Source organism: Stegostoma tigrinum, chromosome 18, assembly GCF_030684315.1.
Source record: "Stegostoma tigrinum isolate sSteTig4 chromosome 18, sSteTig4.hap1, whole genome shotgun sequence".
Classification (NCBI taxonomy): Eukaryota; Metazoa; Chordata; class Chondrichthyes; order Orectolobiformes; family Stegostomatidae; genus Stegostoma; species Stegostoma tigrinum.
Window position 1 is genome coordinate 37,891,267 of NC_081371.1, and position 21,590 is coordinate 37,912,856.

General features: G+C 39.8%; 1 protein-coding gene across 5 annotated transcripts; it reads right to left on the minus strand.

Moving 5' to 3' along the window:
* Nucleotides 1-1,467: 1,467 nt before the first annotated feature.
* dyrk2 (dual-specificity tyrosine-(Y)-phosphorylation regulated kinase 2) lies at nucleotides 1,468-21,270 on the minus strand. 5 transcript variants are annotated; one of them, XM_048549289.1, is made up of 4 exons: nucleotides 21,164-21,270; nucleotides 20,820-20,982; nucleotides 19,624-19,763; nucleotides 1,468-7,469 (listed from the first exon to the last, which is right to left on the minus strand). In XM_048549289.1, the coding sequence occupies exons 2-4, from the start codon at nucleotides 20,821-20,823 to the stop codon at nucleotides 5,868-5,870; spliced, it is 1,746 nt and encodes a 581-aa protein (XP_048405246.1). In that variant the 5' UTR covers nucleotides 20,824-20,982; nucleotides 21,164-21,270; the 3' UTR covers nucleotides 1,468-5,867. The 5 variants fall into 5 exon arrangements, with proteins under 5 accessions (XP_048405246.1, XP_048405247.1, XP_048405245.1 ...); XM_048549290.2 differs by having other exon boundaries at nucleotides 21,213-21,232; XM_048549288.2 differs by lacking the exons at nucleotides 20,820-20,982; nucleotides 21,164-21,270 and adding an exon at nucleotides 20,421-20,813.
* Nucleotides 21,271-21,590: the final 320 nt, after the last annotated feature.

A 21,590-nucleotide genomic window follows, 5' to 3' on the forward strand; every position in this document is an offset into this window, starting at 1 on the left:
CTATGTCCTCCTGTACCCAAGACTGTCCTCATCACTCTTTACTATCCCAAAAATTTTTGTATCAACCACAAACTTACTGATCAACCGTCCTACATTCAAACTGAAATTATTTGTAGTATTTAAATCACAAACAGCAAAGGCCCCAACACTGATTTATACAGAATCCCAATGGACATACATTTCCAGTCACTAAAACATCTTCAACCATCACCCTCTGCTTCCTGCAACTCAACCAATTCTGGACCCAAGTAACCAAAGTTTCCTTGGATCCCACGGGTTCTTACCTTCACCATCAGTCTCCCTCTTGGGACCTTACTAAAAGCCTTGAAAAAGTCCAAATGGGCTACGTCAAAGTCATAAGATGTCGATTAAAGAACCATGTTTCATAATAAATGTTACAGAATAAAAAAAACTAACAATTTTGCTGCATTCATTTATTTTAACATAAAATTGGATAATCGGAACGACCAGATTAAGTCTGCTGAGGAAAAATTATTGGGCCCCATTACTTAAACAAACTTTGCCAATAAAAGATTTAATAAATTTATCATTGTGCAGGAAATTCCAAAACAAGAATGAGGGTTCAAAGGAATGCACACATTATTTTGAAAAGAAAGGAGTTAGCCCATAGAAGGTTAAACAAGTTCCTCGAAGATGGAGAGAGTATACTCTCCTCTCTACCTATCTTGTTTTCTCTCCATCTTCGGTCCGCCTCCCCCTCTCTCCCTATTTATTCCAGTTCCCTCTCCCCATCCCCCTCTCTGAAGAAGGGTCTAGGCCCGAAACGTCAGCCTTTGTGCTCCCGAGATGCTGCTTGGCCTGCTGTGTTCATCCAGCTCCACACTTTGGTATCTTGGATTCTCCAGCAACTGCAGTTCCCATTATCACTATCTTTTCACATTTCACCTTTTGATCTTGTAACCTTAAGTGCACATAGATCCATTCTACCTAGTTCAATTCCATCAAACATTCTCCAACCTTTCGAGCTTCAAACCCACTTCATTCAAAACTTGCTTATATTTTCTGAGTTAACTTAGACTTAGTAATCACTAACAGACAATCCAAAGAAATACTCCACTGGAACATAGCAGTAAATGCTAGCAACTGAGTCTATTTCAATTGCCAGACATTTGACCCGTGTTACCTACTCCAGCATTCAGTGTGATCTACTGACAGGTCTGAAAACAAGCCAGATCAGATGTGCGGTACGATTGAACTCAATACATAGGAAAAGGCAACTTTGAAGTTTAGATGGTTATTTAGACCAATTACAATGCTTAAGATAATCCTATAAATTAGGGCTCAATACAAAATGAGCAGTCTTTTTCCTCCCTTGGGCTGGAAAAAAATTAGAAAATAATTTCTAAATATAATGCTGTTTCATCTCCAGGTCTATCTTAATGTACAATGTGCAAGCTTACATCCAAAATAACAAAAGCAACATGCAATATTTCTTATAAACTCTGACATAAAATTTATTTTGAAATTAATTTGGGCCACAATAATTTTAAACAAATATTCACTATAAAATGTCATACTTCTGTCTTCAGCTGTACAATACATACAGTATCATAAAACTGGCCACTGGGATCCACTAAAAACACATCAGGTGGCGACAGCATTTCACAAGAATTTTACAGACATATATACAAAGTCAGCATTTAATCAAAATTGTATTTTTATACAGTACACAACTGCAGCATATTATAAACAGACATCTTATAGGATGCTCATCTTAAATTAATCTCTACCACTGCTCAGTTTAAGCAACCATAGCTAGCTAGGCAGAGTAATCCAAACACTAAATGCCCTTTGCAATAGAAATTCACACATTTTAGCAGAACTATGCTATAAACAAAACTTGCTACATGGCTCAGGTTTGGGTGATACTGTAGTTACAGATATGAACCTGACTAAAAATATATTAGGTTTCAGTGCTGCAGTCAAATATTCAATATTGTGGAACACAGAAATTGAGTTCTATCATTACAGATTTGACTTGAAACATGCCAAGATGACTAAAAAAATCATTTAAAAAGTTTCAATTTCATCCAAAATTTAAAAAAAAATTAATAGTGGTGGCTTAAAGATTAAACAAAGTTTATCATGGTGTTACACCAGAAATCAACAGAACAAACCGTGTCCAGATACAATAGACACCAATTTGCTGGCTACACATATAGCTAGATATGTGAAAAGGAATGCATTTTGGTACATACCAAATACCCTGGTTTTTCTTTTTAAAAAGAAAAGCCTTATGAGGTAAACGTAAAAATCATTACTTGGCCCTAACGCATTAACCATATTTTCTTGGAAGCTGTTTCACGTTTTTGAAGACAAAATTGATATAATTAGGTAGGCAATCTTTAACCTTCAAGAATGCACTTCAGAATAAACTCATATTTCCACTGTAAAATTAAACTGATACCTTCTCCTTGGTACGTATTTCAATGCCTATTTAAGAGTGCACAAAGTACCTCAATTGTATTTATTGGGGGCAACTGAGTGGTAAAGAATTTGTGCACCATACTAAAGCGGCTTAAGGGAACTTGTACATGGCACATATAATGGCTCAAATTTAGAAGTGAATAATCTAAACAGATTAATATAAATAATTAACACATCCACAATTAGTTCTATTAATTGATCATTACAGTTGTGCACACTGGCTGCATGACATTCAAATGCACAACAAATTTTGAACAGGAGGATATGCATTTTGGGAGTTAAATAAAGACTAATTGCTTTCCAAAGTAACATATAGTTTAGGAACCTTTAATCTGCTGAAGTGCTTCATTACTAAAAATATATTGAGAAATAATTGTCATTACTATTGAGCATAGTTTTTGGAATAATAAAGAGAAGAAAGGGCTAGTTATCAAAAAGCAGTTCAGTATGTTCTTTATTGTATTCAGAATTGTGCAAATCGGTAGATTAAAAATGTTCCTTTAGATACAATTTTTTTTTGGCTTCATTTATATATTATAGTATATCAATAAATTTTCAACTTGAAAATGTGGAGTACAACAAATTCTGCTTGGAACATTGGTGTATAATCAGTTTGGTTCATATTAGTTTAAGCTACCTTATCCACTCAACTCAAAACCACTTTGATCATATTACAAGTATGCACAGAGGAGCACAAAGTACTCCAATGTCCAAAAGGTTTTGTTTTTAATACTGAATTTTCGTACCCCCTCCAACCATCTATAATGTGTACTTTTCTCCAATTTCCTCTTGTTCCCCGAAGTCTTGAATTATCATTGCAGAATGGTTTCAGAAGCACTAAGAGCACTTTGGAAACTTACCCAAGTAGGCAGACTGAATTGTTAAAATTGAACCTAGAGTCTCAACATAGTACTGATCACAGGGTCAATCACAATTGAGCTCATAGTTGCCTAATGGTGACAAGGTTAAAATAATTAGGGGACAAAACCTTGACCAATTTATTTCCTCCCTTCTCTGTAATTGAGGGTAGAGGTCAATTGTAGTATCCCTACCATCGCTCCCAATGGATTGTTCAAAAACATTCTTCCTCAGATTTTCATTTGGAAGAAACTAAAGTATCCTTCATAATTTGAATACAATAAAATGACAAAAAAGGATAGATCAAAACGGAAAAAATGACAAGTCCCTCTATAAACCTGCAGTCATATTTCTATTTTGGTTGTAGCTTTTCTTAAGCAGCTAACAAAGTGAACCTATAGCTTAGATTTTTCTTTAGTGTTATACTGTTAAATATCCAGGCTGAATAATCATAACATAAAATTCAAAGTGTGCATTCATTTTCTTTCTGGACAACCTCAACAATTAATCCAATACGATCATGTAAACTGCTACATTAGTAGTGTGCCTAGTTCAAGGATTGATCAATTGCATGTAAACCCTACGACATGGCACTGGTAACAAAAGGCACACTGTTAACACTAAGGACACAATTTGCCTGCTATAAGAAAACAAAGCCTATAAAAATCATTTATGTACCACTGATTCTTTTTGTTGCAGAGATGTATTCTAACATGGTCCTGAACGGCAACAATATGAAGAACTGAGTCATTAAACTTCTGTTCTTGTTATAACCTGAGACTGCATGACACTGAATTATCAAATCAGAACATGTACCACAGGTATGTTCAAACAAGCCACGTATGAGACTAGACTGACTTCTAAAATTAGCTAGCTGTAATTTAGCCATCTGAGCCATTTGTATACAGTACTGATCAATCCACACTACACTGAGCCAAAGCTTACCACTCCCTTAAACAAATAAATGGGCTGTAATAACTATCTAAGTTCAACTATAAAATGTGCAATAGAAATAAAGCTTTGATTGGAGATGTTTTTCAACAAAATGAACATACATAAAATGCTCAGATTAGCTTTCAGGCCAATTCAAGTATAAAAATATCTTTCTGGTAGCGTTTTATAAATTCATAATACCTAGCAATAATCTCTGTAGTGGTATTTCAGTGACAATGTACAGTTACATAACATTCAATAAAAATTTATTACAAATCAAGGAAGTACTACAAAAGGATTTTCTGCTAATTGAAATATTGCACTAAGGCAATGCAACATACTTTTTAAATACACAAAATCAGATCTCATTCTGTAACAATAGACTGGATTTACTGGGCTAAACCCAATCTGAGTGCTGTAAAGGTTTAACTTTGTATCATTAATTTTACAAACATACAAAATTTTCACATAAATACTAACATCGCTAAAAACAGTTGAAGTTCACAATCCTTTAAGTGTTTGAAACGGGCAGGACCGAAATTCCGAATCTGCAATTTTTATAAAATATTTAAAAGGAAAAATTGCAAGTTATTTTAATTAACTGGGGACCATGCTTCGAATTTAGTCTTTCAAGTTAAAAGAAGTTTAATTTTGGTTATGATCGAGAAGGATATGTCAAGTATTTAAGACCATTCCAACTTCATTTAGATAATGCAGTTCATTCATTTAGTTCCTTCAATATATTCCAGCTTAAAATGTACAAAAAAAAACACCCTTCACTGAGCCTTCACCGATCTCTTCATTCTTTTGTGATGATTTTTACTCACTTCCCCATGAGCAAACTGTTAAGTCACAGAACTGACTTATATTGCTCACATGATCAACAGCAAGTGACTGAATAACACTGCCTCTCATCAGCAAAGAGACAGTGAACTCTTCTGATTTACCAAAATAATCTGCTATTACTTAACAAATTCCAAAGCTGATTCTTTTTGAAACAAAAAAGCAAACTAGTTTACCCACCATACCATATTTTGCCGAAATTGCTTTCTTTTTTATCTACCTAATTTAGAGAAATGAAGAGCAGGTGGAATGGCAATGCAGGGAAGGCATTTAAAAAATTATGAGGCACTGAAAACTAGATTCCATGAGACTCCAAGGGCTTCACCACAGATTTGGAAAAAGGTGTTGTTGTAAAAGACCTTCATTTAATTGTAATTGACTAGGGAAAGCCACAATCTGCAAAATCAAAAATTCTAAAACATCCAATAGTGGATAATAATCTGCCATTATTTTGTCACATTAAATGATTAATGCCACTTTTTGACAACTGTAAATGTTATATGACATACACCATTCATATGCCTACAAAGTGCATTATTTGTATGCCAGGAGAAAGAATGGCTAATGTTTTCACACTCAACACATGAATAACCAACTTCCAATACTGCATGGTCCCCAGCAATTACAAAATCAAAACTGTTCAGAGTTCTTAACTAAAGAACGGTGTTTAAAATTCCAAACTTGAATAATTGCAAGGTTCTAAAACGTACAAAATTACAACTGAATAAGGCTCAGTGATGCGGCAATAAATTTTCCTCGCATTCCTGGCATAGATTTATTCACACTCAGCTCACCAGCTTGGGTAAAACTGTTCGTTGTTGAATATTACCATTGGCATCAGTCATTTGTGTCAAATTAGTTCTTAGTTTTGATGATGAGCCTGACGTTGGAGGCAATTTAGAAATTGATGTAATAGCACCACTGCTTTCTGTCGCTCTCTTTGATGAACCTTTCTCTCCAGTTGGAGGCTTTGGTAAGCGTCTGCGAAGCCAGGGGTGTCGCAGTGCCTGGCTGGGCGTCATACGTAATGCAGGATCCCACTCTAGACATTGTTTCAGAAAATCAAGAAAGAGTGGATCATCACATCCTTTCAAAGCTGTGATCCAATCCTTGCTCCCTGGTGGGCCACGTAACTTTCCCCTCCGTGACCGTCCTCCATTAAGAATTACTGAGCCATCTGGCAAAGTCGTAACAGTACAATAACGGGGGTAACCTTTGGAGCTCACAAAATTTTTGGCTCGTTTTGACTGATCTAAAAACTTTTGAGGAGCAATACCCAGCAACTCAATCATACAGGCAAGCTGGTCAGCTTCATCTTCCCCAGGCAACAGAGGGTAACCTGTTAACAGTTCAGCCAGAATGCAACCCAAACTCCACATGTCTATAGGCATCCCATAGCGAGCTCCAAGGATTACTTCAGGTGCACGGTAGAATCGTGACTGTATGTATGTGTATACACGTTGGTGTTCGTAACAACTCGAGCCAAAATCAATCACTTTAATCCCACTTCGCCCTTGTTGTTTCAGCAGAATATTCTCAGGTTTAAGGTCACAATGAATAATTCTATTCTTGTGTAAAGCATCCAAGCATAGCAAAATGGAGTGAGCAAACTTGCGAACCAATGGAAGGCTGAATCCTTGAAACTTATTCTTCTTGATCAATTCATAAAGGTTCATGCTCAGTAATTCAAATGTCATGCAAATGTGATTGCGGAATGTAAAGTTCTCCAGCATATGAATGACATTCATGGTATTGTCTTTGTCTTGCTTTTTCAGGTGCTCCAGAATCCGTATCTCCTCCGCAGCCTGCCGGTGAAAGCGTTTCTCGTTCCTCACCATTTTCAGTGCTATATGCTGGTGTTGTTTGTGGTCATAAGCTTTTACAACCTGCCCAAAGCTCCCTTTGCCAATAACTTTCAAAACTTCATATCTGTAAGTAATATGATCATGAGGTACGTGGATATAGGAGCCCTGGTCATCATCATAACCACCATTATTTGAGCCACCAACTACACCTTGCCGTTTCTTTGCATTTGGACCAATGAAATAGATTTCATGATAGTTGAATATTTCATGGTGCTCAAATGCAGAAAGTTTATGCATATACTGCTTCATGGCTTGCTCTGGTGTCATAACCATGGATTTTGGTTTTGGAGAACAGTCTGTTGACTTTACCGATGCAGAGCTTCCCTGCCGCCTATGCGAAGTCTCCAGGTGCTTGTCATGAACCACTGGTAATGTGGTTTTCCCAACTGCAGTAAGTCCATTGGGTTGTGTAGTCAAAATTGCCCTTTTGTTGCTGGTGTCTTCAAAAAGCTGTTGAACTTGAATCTGTCCATGAGTACCAATATGTAGGTGATCATTCATGGTGTGTTTGCTGCCTCCAACCTAAAACAGATTGGTTGGGGAGAAAAACAAAATATATTTAACTTATTGAAGATATGTAATACAATAGTAGCTATAAAGTGAAAACTGAAAGCATTTTTGATTTGTACTCATTTGCCTAATTAGGTGCATTGTGCCTCAGTTTGCCAATCCTTTTATTTCAAAGTTTGAAATATATTCCTTTTCACTCGTCCTCCTCTCTCAAGACCTTTTTCAAATTGGACGCAAGATAGACAATCTGTCCTGTAAGTTCGTTTTATATCCGCTCCAATTCTCCCTTATGTCTAACAGTGATGACCTCAAACAAATAGTCCAAACCACAACTATGAAGTTGTGTTCCCTATTTTATGTACAATAAAACGCTAGAACAGAAAACTGACCCAAATATGACTATAACCCAGGGTTTATTGGACAAAATATGAAAATACAAATAAACACTTAGGTTGTGCAAACAGAGGAAAAGTTTACTGATCCTTGGTTGAATAAACTTACATTTATTTATTTCAGGCAAACTCTTTGGACCAAATCTAGGGTCCAAAGGGCCATTTGGTTCATTCCATCCAACATTTTCAACAAGGATAGTTTTAGTCAGGAGTAGGCTGTTAATTTTCCACATTCTTTCCCTCTTATCACCATGCAAAACTCATCTTTAGCTCTTAACCATCCAACATCTCAATAGCTTTGATAATGTCACATGACAGCAGCTGAAGTAGACCATTATCCTTTTGGAATTCCCTTCCAATTTAATGCCCAAGCATCTCTTTTGTCTACTTCAGCAAGGTTATTCAGTCAATATAGAACCTTAAAGAAATGCAATCGGAAATCATTGCACAACAAAATTTTTGCTTTTTTTTTGGTGCCTTTACCCATCTAAAGTAATCCAGGGTATTTCACAAGAGCAGTAAACAATACTGGACACACACCTACTGGTAGCACAGTCAGTAGTGGCATTCAAGTGCTCAGTCAAGGAGGCAGATTTTAAGGAGCAATTAAAATCAGTAAATTGCAAAGGGTCAGAATTGCAGGAGTTTTCAGGGTTTCAGGCAAGAGAAGGTTAGAGATGGTAAGTTAGGCAACACATAGGAGGATTTAAGAATGTGATAAAGAGAATTAACAATTCAGGATCTGTCAAAGAACCAATGCAAGTTATGAACACCGTATGACAGGGGAATCAGACTCGTTAGGACATGGTGCAGAGATAACAAAGTGTGGAGCTGGATGAACACAGCAGGCCAAGCAGCATCTTAGGAGCACAAAAGCTTTTGTCCTCCTGAGATGCTGCTTGGCCTGCTGTGTTTATCCAGCATCACACTTTGTTATCTCGGATTGTCTAGCAGCTGCAGTTCCCACTATCTCTGAACAGGATATGGCAGCAGTTTGGATGAATTCAAGGTGATGGAGTAAGGCCAGCTAGGACAGCTTTCAAATGATTAGTTTAAATGTAACAAAAGGCATATCTTATATATGTGTATACATAGGCATGGTTGCGAATTCTTAAGGCTAAGCAAAACATTGAGGTAATGCATAGTCTGGCTCAGCCTTCAAAAGTTACCAGGAGTCTATGGTGAAATGTGGGCAAGAGACAGATCTGAGTCCTGTGTCTGCAATATGCCTGGGTGTCAAAGAGGTGAAAATCCAGGATTGAGGCGGTGGAGAAGCAAGTTCCTGACCTGGAGTTACACTTCAGGGAGCCCAATGAGCACCAGGCCATGTGGAAGGTGTATGGAGAGAAGAAGCATGTACTCTGAAACGCACATCTCATTGGGTTTCAGAGTCCATTCATGAGTTCATCAGAGCCCAAGTCTGGGAGACCTATTCTTCTTTCATCTCTCTGGATCCAACCAGCAAGGAAGTTCACAAAAGTCTGTGAGAGAGCCTGCTGCAGATTGACCAACGGGTGCCAAGAGGCTTGATGCTCCTCTAATTCTTGAGGAGTTAGTTGACTGGCACCCTTCACCAGTTCTACACAGGCAGGTCCCTGGGATGGACAGGCTGACTGTAAAGTTCCTCAAGGTGCTCTGTGAAGGCTTGGGGAATGACTATGCATGGGTCCTGGAGAAACGCATCGCAACTGGACAGCTGCTTCTCTCTTAGTGCAAAGCTGTTGTCGTTCTGCTCCCAAAGAGAGAGGAGTCCCTGGTCATTAAAGAACTAGTCTCTAGTCATTCTCTTCAGCAGTGATTATAAAATCTTTCTAGGGCATCACTTTGTGTCTTAGCACCGTGCTCAATCACATGAATGATGCAGACAAATCAGTCCCAGGCCAGATTGTATAACAACATCTATCTGATCCGTGGTATGATCTATCTTTCCCAGAGGACTGTTCTGTGAAGAACTTCCTCTCTCTCTCGATCAAGGAAAGACACTCGACAGGGTGGATCATGGTATTTTGCTCTGGGCCTTTTGGGTTTGGGATGCATTTTGGTGCCTGGATCCGACTTCTGGATGTCGCCTCAATGTTTAGTGTATGTTAATGGATCTCAGCTCTTCCCCTCCACCCACTGCATCCCAAAACCAGTCCAACCTGTCTCTGCTTCCCTAACCTGTTCTTCCTCTCACCCATCCCTTCCTCCGACCCCAAGCCGCACCTCCATCTCCTACCTACTAACCTCATCCCACCTCCTTGACCTGTCCGTCTTCCCTGGATTGACCTATCCCCTCCCTACCTCCCCACCTATACTCTCCTCTCCACCTATCTTCTTTTCTCTCCATCTTCGGTCCACCTCCCCCTCTCTCCCTATTTATTACAGAACCCTCACCCCATCCCCCTCTCTGATGAAGGGTCTAGGCCCAAAATGTCAGCTTTTGTGCTCCTGAGATGCTGCTGGGCCTGCTGTGTTCGTCCAGCCTCACATTTTATTATCTTGGATTCTCCAGCATCTGCAGTTCCCATTATCTCTAATGGATCCCCATCAGGTTTGGGAGGGGACAAGCACACAGAGAAAGCTCACTGGCTGGGTCACTGCTCAGATACTGGGAGGAGTGGTATTTAGGTATTCGCGGTATTCCTCTGCACTCACATAGTGACTTTCCACCTGCACCAATAGCTTTACATTTACAGTGGCGGAGCCTCGTGTACCCTGATGACATTTTCTTCCGTCAGGTGAGTGGCCTCAATTACAACATGCAGATCCTATTCATGGAATTGTTGCGACCTTAGACCTTCTTCCAGGAATTGCTTATTTTTCATTTGAATCAGATCAAGATTTGGGACATGGTAGTCTTGCCTCTGTGCACTCTTGCTGCAGGAGTTGCAGCTGTTGTGAGGGAGCGGCTGCCCAGGAACAAATTCCTCTAGACACTGGATGTCAGGACAATGCATTGACCAGACTCAGGGGAGCACATGGACAGTGGAGCAGCAGGCTGGGTAATACCAGATCTGCTGGCAGTTACCAGTAACATGCATGGAATCAATGGCTCAAGAACGGGTTGTGTGTCCAGTACAGAAGATAATGGTTTTGGTCTTCCCGATATTTAGCTGGAGGAAATTTTTCCACATCTAGAAGTGGATAACAGATAGACAATCAGTTGAATAAATCAGACAGTGAACAGATTGAAAGATGTAGCAAACATATGATGGGTGTTGTCACAATAAATGGGAAACCCAATAATGCTTTTAAAAAAAAAACAGAAATTGCTGGAAAAGCTCAGCAGGTCTGTCAGCAACTGTGAAGATAAATCATGGTTAACGTTTTGGGTCCAATGACCCTTTGTCAGAACTGAGGAAGACCCAGTTCTGAGGAAGGGTCACCGGACCTAAAATGGTAATTCTGATTTCTCTTCACGGATGCTGCCAGTCCTGCTGAGCTTTTCCAGCAATTTCTGGTCTACAGCCTCCACAGTTCTTTTGGCTTTTAATCTGTTTGGGATGTTGGTCACTAAGAAATAGCTTGGAGATGAGGAATAGAAGGAGCTAAGGATAGATCCTCAGGAGATTTGAGATAAAGATGTGAGGGCTGGACCAGAAGTCATAGCAAGCGATTCTCTAGCCACAGGTCAATAAGTAAGAATGGTACCAAGAACTGCAATCCAACTTAGCACATGTTGGAAAAACAATAATAAAAAGGAGAATGTTGCAACCACCAGCACAAAGGGCTGCACACAGGTTGTGAAAACGGTAGAGAAGTAGCTTACCATGGTCACAGTCACATTCAATATAAAGGCTGTTTCAAAGATGTGGCAGAAGCAAATATATGACTGGGGTATGCAAACATGGAACTGTGGGTAAGATGCCCACTGATTTGGGAGGTGATGGACGTGAGAGAAAAAAATGTTGGAGTTGGTTTTTAAGGAGAGTGGAATAATGGGAGAGTTTTGTTCTAGACAGAGAGGGCTGTTTTGCAGTAGAAGACGATACAGGAGGAAACTGAACCATTACCATCTAACAAGGATCTCACAGGCAAGACAAGTCAAGAGCAGGATGGGAGAAGAGAGGAGGGAAAGATGAGCACTCGGGGCTAAGGAGAGAACTTCACTGAATTAAAACGAAGAACTGTAAATGCTGGAGAGCTGAAACAAAAATGGAAAATGCTGGAGAAATTCCACAGGTCAGGCAGCACCTGTCAGGAGAAAGCAGACTTTTCTAAATTAGTGGGCTAGGAGGGAGATAAGGCAGCAGCAAATTCTTCTGGAGAGATGTCTTCAATTTTAATGACAAAGGGATCATGAACTCCTTGCACTCATTGTTGGAAGTCAAAGCAGAGAAGGTAGGGAGTGGTCTTTAAATAGATGATACATAGTGGGAAAATAAACCAAATTAATTTCGGATATTGGAATCAGAAGTGGTCTTGGATTAATCATTATTTTTGAAACTAAAATTTCTACATTTCTGCTTCACCAATGGAGCAAGGGTAGGTTTATGGAGCAGGGTCACAAATTAGATTTCATTAATAGGTTCAAGGTATTAAGTGGTCTACATCATCTCCTATTTCTGCAGTGCAGTGAAATGGAGGCTGAAATCACCGTGATCAAACAAGAAAAACAATAGAAGTTACTGAAACTGGTATGGTATTTACGTTTGTCATAGAAATTAAAGATTCTAAAAAGGAAGAGGTTGTAATGCTTTTGGTAACTTTTCCTTCTTTAAGCATGTTGACACTGACTAAGTTGTAATTTGGTGACAAATTACCAAACTTCCACCATACCAATCTGGATTGGGCACTTGTTTGGAGGTACAGCTAAGGGCTCATTTGTGTTGTGGAGGAAGAGGTGCCAACACCTCGCTTTTTCATCAAGGCTGTGATAATGCAATTATCACAATAAATTCATGGATGACAAAGTCTTTGCTCACAGAAGAACAGACAGAAGGGAAAAAAATGTCAAACTAGCTCCTTTGTGGAGCAGCATGTCAGTATCATTTTCATATTTTATCAAATTTACATTAATAGTGGTAGAAATTTGACCTGAACAGCCTAACACATTATAAATGATTAACTAGCTAATGATCTTGAAGCAGTTTACAATGAGTTGTTTCAATTTAACAATACAGCTGAATACACGCATTGTAAAAGGTTTTATATTAGCTACTTGTACTGGGCTGGCCCTTCAGACAGGATTGATATAATACATGGCCTTGATGAAAAAGCAAGGTGTTGGCACCTCTTCCTCCACAACACAAATGAGCCCTTAGCTGTACCTCCAAACAAATGCCCAATCCAGATTGATATGGTGGAAGTCTGGTAATTTGTCACCAAATTACAACTTAGTCAGTGTCAACATGCTTAAAGAAGGAAAAGTTACCAAGAGCATCACAACCTGTTCCTTTTTAGGCTGTTCAGGTCAAATTTCTACCACTATTAACGTAAATTTGCCAGGTTTTCTTTTGTTTCAAATTCAGATGTGTGGGTATACATTGCACTACCAAATGCAGTGGAGGACTTAAATACATGGTAAATGTGATCTTTACAGGAGATGGTTTTTCTTTAGAGCCAGTGATGCTATTTCTTAATCTTAAGTATGAATCCTAAGCTAAAAGGAGACATTTTAGGACCACAAAAATACAAATTTTCAGCAATAACTGCTATCTAAAATCGTCCAATGATGTTTGCATTAAATAGATTTTCAAATAAAAACAGCTAACACCAAGTGAATGTACAGCTATATTTTACCAAGTAAATTTTTCTGTAATGTTTCTGAACATAGATCTACATACAGTACAGATATATTAGTTACTCCAGAGGAAAGAATGTTAAGTGTTCACTACGATGTTAAATAACATGCAAGTAACATTCTAACACATGTTGTTGTATTTCAAAAAGGCAACAAGTTACACAGAAGCACCAAAAGCATGGCTGCCCAACGTTAATCTGGCTGAAATGAACACTAATTGGCAGGAATGCAAGCAATCTATTTATGGGGTTATCAATTTAGAAATACAAGAAAACTGCTTCAAAATAACTGTAAAATATCAACTGTTTTTTCAGAAAAAACAAACTGCTGGAGGATTGCGGATTCTTTGATAGTGTCCATGAAAATAGACAAATAGTAAACTTGTTGAAAAATTAGTCTTTTTCATTTTTTTGAGAGACATGAATGTCACTGACAAAGCCAGAATTTATCTCCTATTCCGAGTTACCCTCAAGAAGGTGATGGTGAGTCGGTGTGCCAGATGGAGTGCCAAAATTTACAACTGAAGGGAACAGCATGCCAAGCACATGGTAACAAAGTAATGTTGAATGGGGGTGGCGACTCGCCAAAATTAATAAGCAAAATAAGATTAATGAAGAATACAGTGGTTTTAAAGGGAATGACAAATCCAAGGATGCCTACATAAAATCAATCCCCAATTTTTTTTTAAAAGGGAGTGGCTTAGATAATTGCAGATAACAAGTGTGGAGCTGGATGAACACAGCAGGCCAAGCAGCATCAGAGGAGCAGGAAAGCTAACATTTCAGGCCTACAGGTGCTTTTACTATAATCTTTCAAATCTCTCAGTTCAGGAAATTCTGTATAATACTCCATTGCAACAAGGCAGGCGAGAATGGGAAAATCTAGAAAACTATAGACTGGTTGGCCTAACATCTGTTGTTTTAAGATTAATAAAGTCTACTAGATACTGACTGAATTTCTTGAAATTTTTCAGTTAATCAGAAAAAAGATTTATAAGGGCTAAGTTGCACTAAATTAGTTTTTTGATAAGGTAGTTAAACCAGGGAACCCAATGGTTTTGGGGCTTCAAACCTTCCCTGTCTTAATTAAAAATGTAAACATTGTTATACAAAGTTAATCTACAAATTTTCTGAGGACACAAAAATAAGTGCCATAATGTAGGTGGAAGCATAAAATCAGAAAAGGTAATGGTTAAGTGAAACGGACAAAACTGTGACAAATGGATTTCAGTTTGGCCATTGTGGAGTCATCCACCTGGGACCCAAAAGTGACAGTGAACAACTAGAAACAGTGAGTTTCTGAAGAGATTTGTGTGTCATGAACTGATGCAGAAAGTAACCATAAAAGTAATTGGAATCTCAGCCTCTATATCTAAAGGGCTAGACTGCAAGGGGGTAAAAGTAATGCCACAGTTGTAGAAATCCTGATACAGCATACCTGGAGTACCAAAAGCAATTATGGGCACCAAAGCTCAGGAAGGACAGTGCATATTTGGTCTTGGAGGAAAGTGTACAGAGATTTTCCAGGATAATGAGAGATAATGGGAACTGCAGATGCTGGAGAATTCCAAGATAATAAAATGTGAGGCTGGATGAACACAGCAGGCCAAGCAGCATCTCAGGAGCACAAAAGCTGACATTTCGGGCCTAGACCCTTCATCAGAGGGATGATGGTTTGGTGCTCGGGTGTGGGGTCATGATCGAGGGGGCGGTAGGAGGTGGTGTCGGAGAGTTGGCGTCTGGCCTCGGCGATGTAGAGGTCAGTGCGCCATACTACCACTGCGCCACCCTTGTCTGCGGGTTTGATGGTGAGGTTGGGGTTGGAGCGGAGGGAGCGGAGCGCTGCCCATTCTGCGGGGGAGAAGTTGGAGTGGGTGAGAGGGGTGGAGAGGTTGAGGCGGTTAATGTCTCGACGGCAATTGGAGATGAAGAGGTCGAGGGAGGGTAGGAGGCCTGGGGGTGGTGTCCAGGAGGAGGACTTGTGTTGGAAGCGGGTAAAGGGGTCAGTGGAAGGAGGGTTAGGTTCCCGGTTGAAGAAGTAGGCAAGGAGGCGAAGACGGCGGAAAAACTGCTCTATGTCCAACCGTGACTGGTATTCTGATGAAGGGTCTAGGCCCGAAACGTCAGCTTTTGTGCTCCTGAGATGCTGCTTGGCCTGCTGTGTTCATCCAGCCTCACATTTTATTATCTTTTCCAGGATAATTCCTGGATTCAAAGGGCAACATTACAAGGAGTGTTTGCACAATTTAGGGTTATGTTTTTTATCATTATTGTTACCTGGAATTTTGATAGTTAAAAAGGTAATTTGATCAAAACTTTCAAAGCCCAAAGGAAACAGATAGTTTCTTTGATTAAGCTATTTCTGCTTGATCTGAAAACTAGGACAAGAGGATGTAGTTAAAAAAAAGCCAGATCTTTCAGGAATGACATTAGGAAACACTTCCAGATACAAAGCACATTAAAAGTTTGGAACACATCCACACTTGGAAATTAACAAGAGATCAATTGTTAATTTTAACTCCGAGATTGGCAGGCTTATGTTGACTAAAAGGTATTAAGGGATATGGGATAAACATAGGTAAATGGAGCTAGATCACAGTTCAGCTTTGATCTCATTGGATGGCATAATAGAGACAATGAGCTAAAGGCCATTTACTCCTGTTCCAAAGTGTATGTATGTAAATCTACTGCTATCCCCAGAGTGCAGAATCAGATTACAATTTTAATTACTGTAACTGTACCCAAAATTAAGCACTGTCTGTGCCTTTCCAGAGATAGAGCAACAGATTAAATACCATACTAGAGGAAACAAGAATATATGGCCCTTGCTCTTTTATTTGTGGCAATACAATCTATTTTGACACACTCCGAATGAAGCATGGAGGACACATTTAGGAAAAATGCTGACTTTTCATTTTCATTGCTAAAGAAATCACTTATGGCAGTAAAGTGGACCACATGAAACGTGCTAAACTCAGACACCAAGCTCTCAGCATATGACTCTTGACATTTCAATATATATATAAAATTGTAAAAATATATAGACAACCAACATTTACTAAAATCTCAGTAGAAACAGCTACAAAAGGTTCATTTGTGAAAGCCCATTTACTACCTACAGGCAGAAAAGATATGGTGGAAGATTTCGTTTAACTTCTAAGTGCACTGTCAATTGTCAGAAAAACCCATTTGATTCAGAAACTGTCATCTTTATCTGGCCTGGCCTACATGTGACTCCAGATCCACAACAAGGTGGTTACCTCTTAACTGCCCGCTGGGCAATTAGGGATGGGAAATCCTAACCAGCAAGGCCCTCATCTCATGAAAGAATAAAAAAAACCCTTAAAATAGTGATTCAGTATTAAAACTGCTTATATATTTGATCTCAGGATAAAAGTGTCAGGTAACAAAAGGTGACTGTTCAAAATGGTAAATACATACATGGGCATTCAGTAATGCTGGTTTGGTGATGAAAAGCCATTGTAAATGGAATCTATGTGCAGCCAAAGGTAGGCATGAGACAAATTATTTCGTAGCTATTAGAATGCTTACAATGCTCAAATTTGATGTTACCAGTAGCTACAATTGCACACAGGCATTACAAAAGTTCACATTTTATGTGGCTTGAAAACAGAATGCCAATATCCATTAAATTTTATGCAAAGTGTTATGGCTTCTTTTCTGTCATGCATGAAAGTGTCCAATCAACATATCAATTATTGGCATTATAATTTTTTCTGGAGTGCATGGCTCCTTGGATTTGAAACTAACATACCCAAAGTAACCATTTAATAAACTCTGGCATGTTTATCTACCTCTAGTTACAACTGTCCCCAACCTCAGTAACACAGATATGGTTATTGATTTACAGGACCTTGGCCTTGCCTTCCTCAAAGAAGTCTCAACTTGCCTGTTTTGAAGAAGAGTCATTGGACTAAAATGTTAACTCTGCTTTCTCTGCACAGACACAGTTTGTCCAGCAGCTTCTGCTCTTATCCCAACTCCCCTCACTGCTTAAAAAGCATCCAACACACTTTCACAAAGTTAACGGATACAAATACTCTAACGTACTCATGCAGGCTATCACTATGAGGAGAGGTAAAGGGAGGGGAGCTGGAGTGAGAGTGTTGGAAGCAGATAGTCAGATTACAACGATAGAGCAAAGCCCAAATATGTCTCATACCTTCAGTTCATGAAGCAATCTAATCATTTAAAAAGGATGTTCAAGATGGGATTTTTGTGTACTTTTAAAAACATTGGAATAGTGGGATAACAACAATTTAAAAATGTGTCTCGATCAGAAATCATAAACATCCCACTGTGCGGATCAACTGCTATTTTAGATGCACCACGCAAATGCAGCGAAGCCATGAAGTATTTAATACGCCCGGACAATGTTGTGGGAAGAAAAAAAATTTTGTCGTAACATCTCCCCGGGCTCCAAGGCATCTACTTTAAATTCATTTTAATACATTTAAATCTTTTAATGCTCATATCGCTTCCTTTGTTGACATTCGCTTTATTCCAAACGGGTGGATTTTATATATTTGGAGGTAGGGTGGAAAATTGCGTTTTTGCGTTAGTTTTTGTTAAGATTGTTTTAACCTAAGTCTAAACTGAACAATCACTGCACAACCTGCATCAGCACCCCCCCCCCCCTCCCCCCGGCTCTCCGCTCCCCGAAAAATTTTTAACGAGTGCACTTCGCGGGTTAGGAACAAACAGCAAATTTCTTAGTCAAACAAAACATTTCTGTACTCCCGCGAGAGAAATATTCATGCTTTCCCGCATCAGTCACTCGTAAAAGCACAATACTTTCATGTTAAAACAGGCGATAATGCTTTTCATTTAAACAAAGCTTCACTTGAAGTCCCAAACATGCTTCTCCCCGCCCCCACCCTGTGATCTATCAGACCATAGTTTAAAACCGAGGCCTCCGAGAGTTGAGGATCACGACATATCCAGCGTATCCAAACTGGTCTGTACCAAAAACATCACTCAGATCATATTGTAGCCTTAACCTACTAGTTTACAAACTATTTCCAAATTACAGCAGTTTTGAAGGAGTGGGAGTGGGAAGAATAATTAGTTTACTATCTCAACCCCAACTGAAACCTCGTCTGAACTTAGTATGACTGTTGGCCAGTCAGAGAGATCTACAGCACAAAAAGGCCCTTCAGCCCATCAAGTCTGTGTCAGTCAAAACGAGCACCTAACTGTTCTAATCCTATCATCCAATATTTAGCTTCACAAGTGTACATTTAAATATTTCTAAAATGTCATAAGGGTTACTAACATCGTTACAGGCACTGAGTTCCACATTGTCACCACCCTCTAGGTGAAAATACAATTCTCCTCATTTCCCTTTAAACCTCCTGACCTTTGCACTAAATCTATGCATCTTGTCATTGACCCCTCCACTAAGGGGAAATGCTTTACTCTGTCTTTGCCCTTCAGTCTCCCCTGCTTCAAGAGGACAATCCCAGTCTATTCAATCTCTTCATGACCAAAACTCTCGGGCCCAGACAACATCCTGGTAAAGCTCTGCACCCTCTCCAGTGCAGTCACATCCCTCACAGATAAACTGGTACTTTAGACTATACTTGCTTTGTGTGTCTGTTAAAATTGCATTCCTGCAAAATGTGGTAACCGTGAGGGCTGAGAAACACAAAACCCGCAATTAGAAAATGATTATGTCAACGTATGGAAACCTCAAGTGAAAAAGCGATTATGGTTATCCAACAAGGAATATGCATACTTGTTATCTAAACTGTTGACACGCCCTTCACCCACAATCAAACTAGTGGAGCAAGAAAAATGTAAGATTTCCAGTGTATCTTCAGTGACTTAACAATCGATACACCTGAATTGAAGACATACATCCCTTTAGTCTTCATTGTTGCAAGTGCTACTGAATCTGTACTTTGACATGGTATGCACTGTGGTTTCCATGGTGGATTATTTTTCTCTTGTTACGCGGGTTCAGTTAATCCAGAGGCGTTTGCTCTGGTAAATTCTCACAATGTTTTAGTGGGTTTTGTCTTTCTTACCGTATGACTCTTCAGTGGCGGCAATCCTAGGGGCGATGGCGGGTCTCCCAGCCGAGATCCTGCTCCGCCTCTCTGCCTCTCCGAGCAATCGGTTCCCGTCCTGTAATCGGGCTGTAACACCGTGCTGTCAGCGGCCCTACCTGTCACAGACATACACATACACACAAAAAAAAGCGCCACAGATGTTCAAAACGAGTGAGAAAATAAGAGCGCTCGGCGTTAAAGTAAACAGAAGATATCAAGCGCTTATAATCAACGGCAGGAAAGCCGTGACCCCACACCCTCCAGGGAACGATCGACAACACAATACACAATCCCCATTTGTTCCACTAAAGCAAACTAAACACACCAACCTCACCTCAACAAATGTTCACACAACACACACACCTTTTAGGAAACCATAAAGCTAAATCCTTTATCCCCCGAAACCCACCCTAGCCCCGGGGGACAACTGTAGTAGGTCCGCCCCCTCCGCCATACACTATTATAAATTAATGACCTTTCAAAACTACCAAAGTGAGTTGATCATTCTCCAAACCCTCATCCTCATTCGCCGAGGCGAGCACACTTTCCATTAGTAGGAAGTTCTCACCCTCTCTCTGGCCAGACCACCCCGCCCCCCCCCCATCCAACCCCAAATGTCAAAGCATGAAGGGTGTGTGTGGAAAAAAAGTTCCCCTTCCAACGATATGAAAGGTGCACGGAGCTGGAAATTAGTTGGAGTGAAAACACACGGCGTGGGGTCTGGTTCAATGCAGCTGGCTGGGTGTTGGCCCTTTCCCTGTGGATCTCCTTACCCGTCGGATAGGCAGCAGTCGAGGAGGGTTTTCTCGTTAACATGGCCGCTCAGTCAGACACACACACACACACACACACACACAGGGAAAAAATCTCTAGCTGATCCTTCTCTCAACTCCAGGCTGTAGTGGAAGAGTCACCTACGTCCGTACAGTCTACAAACTGCTCCGAACTCAACCACTGCTGCCCTGACAACATCATGCACAACTTCATCGATATATTTTTTTAAAAAACTATCAACAGACACACACAACGAGCAACTCCCCGCACGCCGCTGTCTGGGAGCGGCTTTGTGTTCTACACTGGAATGGTGCAGTAAGACGGTAGCTGTGTGTAATGCTGATTGATTCGGGTTGTAACACTGGCCGTCCGGTTGCTAAGTGAAACTCCGTACATACACATTAGAGACAGGGAGATACTCGCAGAGTCATTTCAAAACAGCCGACACCCGAAAAACCAAGCAAAACACCGACGTCATTCACGTTGCCTCGGGCACAGCAAAGGGAACGGGTAACCCGTTCTTTAAGGAAATTGGGAGAAATGCTTGTTGGCGAGTTCAGTCTGTAGCAGAGAGAGAGAGAGAGAGAGAGAAACAGCGATAAAGAAACGGCAACTTCTGGGGTTAAAAATGCAATAAGAAAACATCACACAATGGACGGAATGGATTAGTAAGAAAGTGGACAAGAGCTTACAGTGAAATCACACAGGCATAGGAGGCAAGAACAGAAAATGCTAGGCTCACCTAAATGACCCTGAGTTCATCCATATGAATGTGATAATACTGTCCTCACCTAATATGGGGATCCAACTGGTGGTCCAACGAAAGGCGTCACCTTTACAAAAAAAGGCTGGACGTTGTTATTTTAAAACGCCTGAAAAAGTGAAATATCTCGCAGTCCAAAGATAAACCCCGCAATTTCTGAACTATGCTCCTTACAATGTTCAACCAAGATGTAAACACAGATTGTTAATATATTTCACTAACAGGTATAAAATTAATTTCCCAAATTAATGTTGGTATTGTCATTATTGTGGTGAGCTCCATTTAAATTTGTTGCTATTACAGTATTTTTGAGCTTTAAACTTATAAATCATTAAATATACTGCAGTGGAAGGATATTTATAATGCATCAAAGTACAGCAATGTTCTATTTTAAAACAATACGTAT

Coding starts and splice junctions, on each gene's coding strand:
- dyrk2 (XM_048549287.2), bottom strand. CDS start 20,198: ATGGAAAGTGTGCTCGCCTCGGCGAATGAGGATGAGGGTTTGGAGAAT. Junction 19,764..20,122: donor CACTTTGGTAGTTTTGAAAG/GTCATTAATTTA, acceptor TGTCTGTGACAG/GTAGGGCCGCTGACAGCACG. Junction 7,470..19,623: donor CGCCACTGAAGAGTCATACG/GTAAGAAAGACA, acceptor AATCTGTTTTAG/GTTGGAGGCAGCAAACACAC.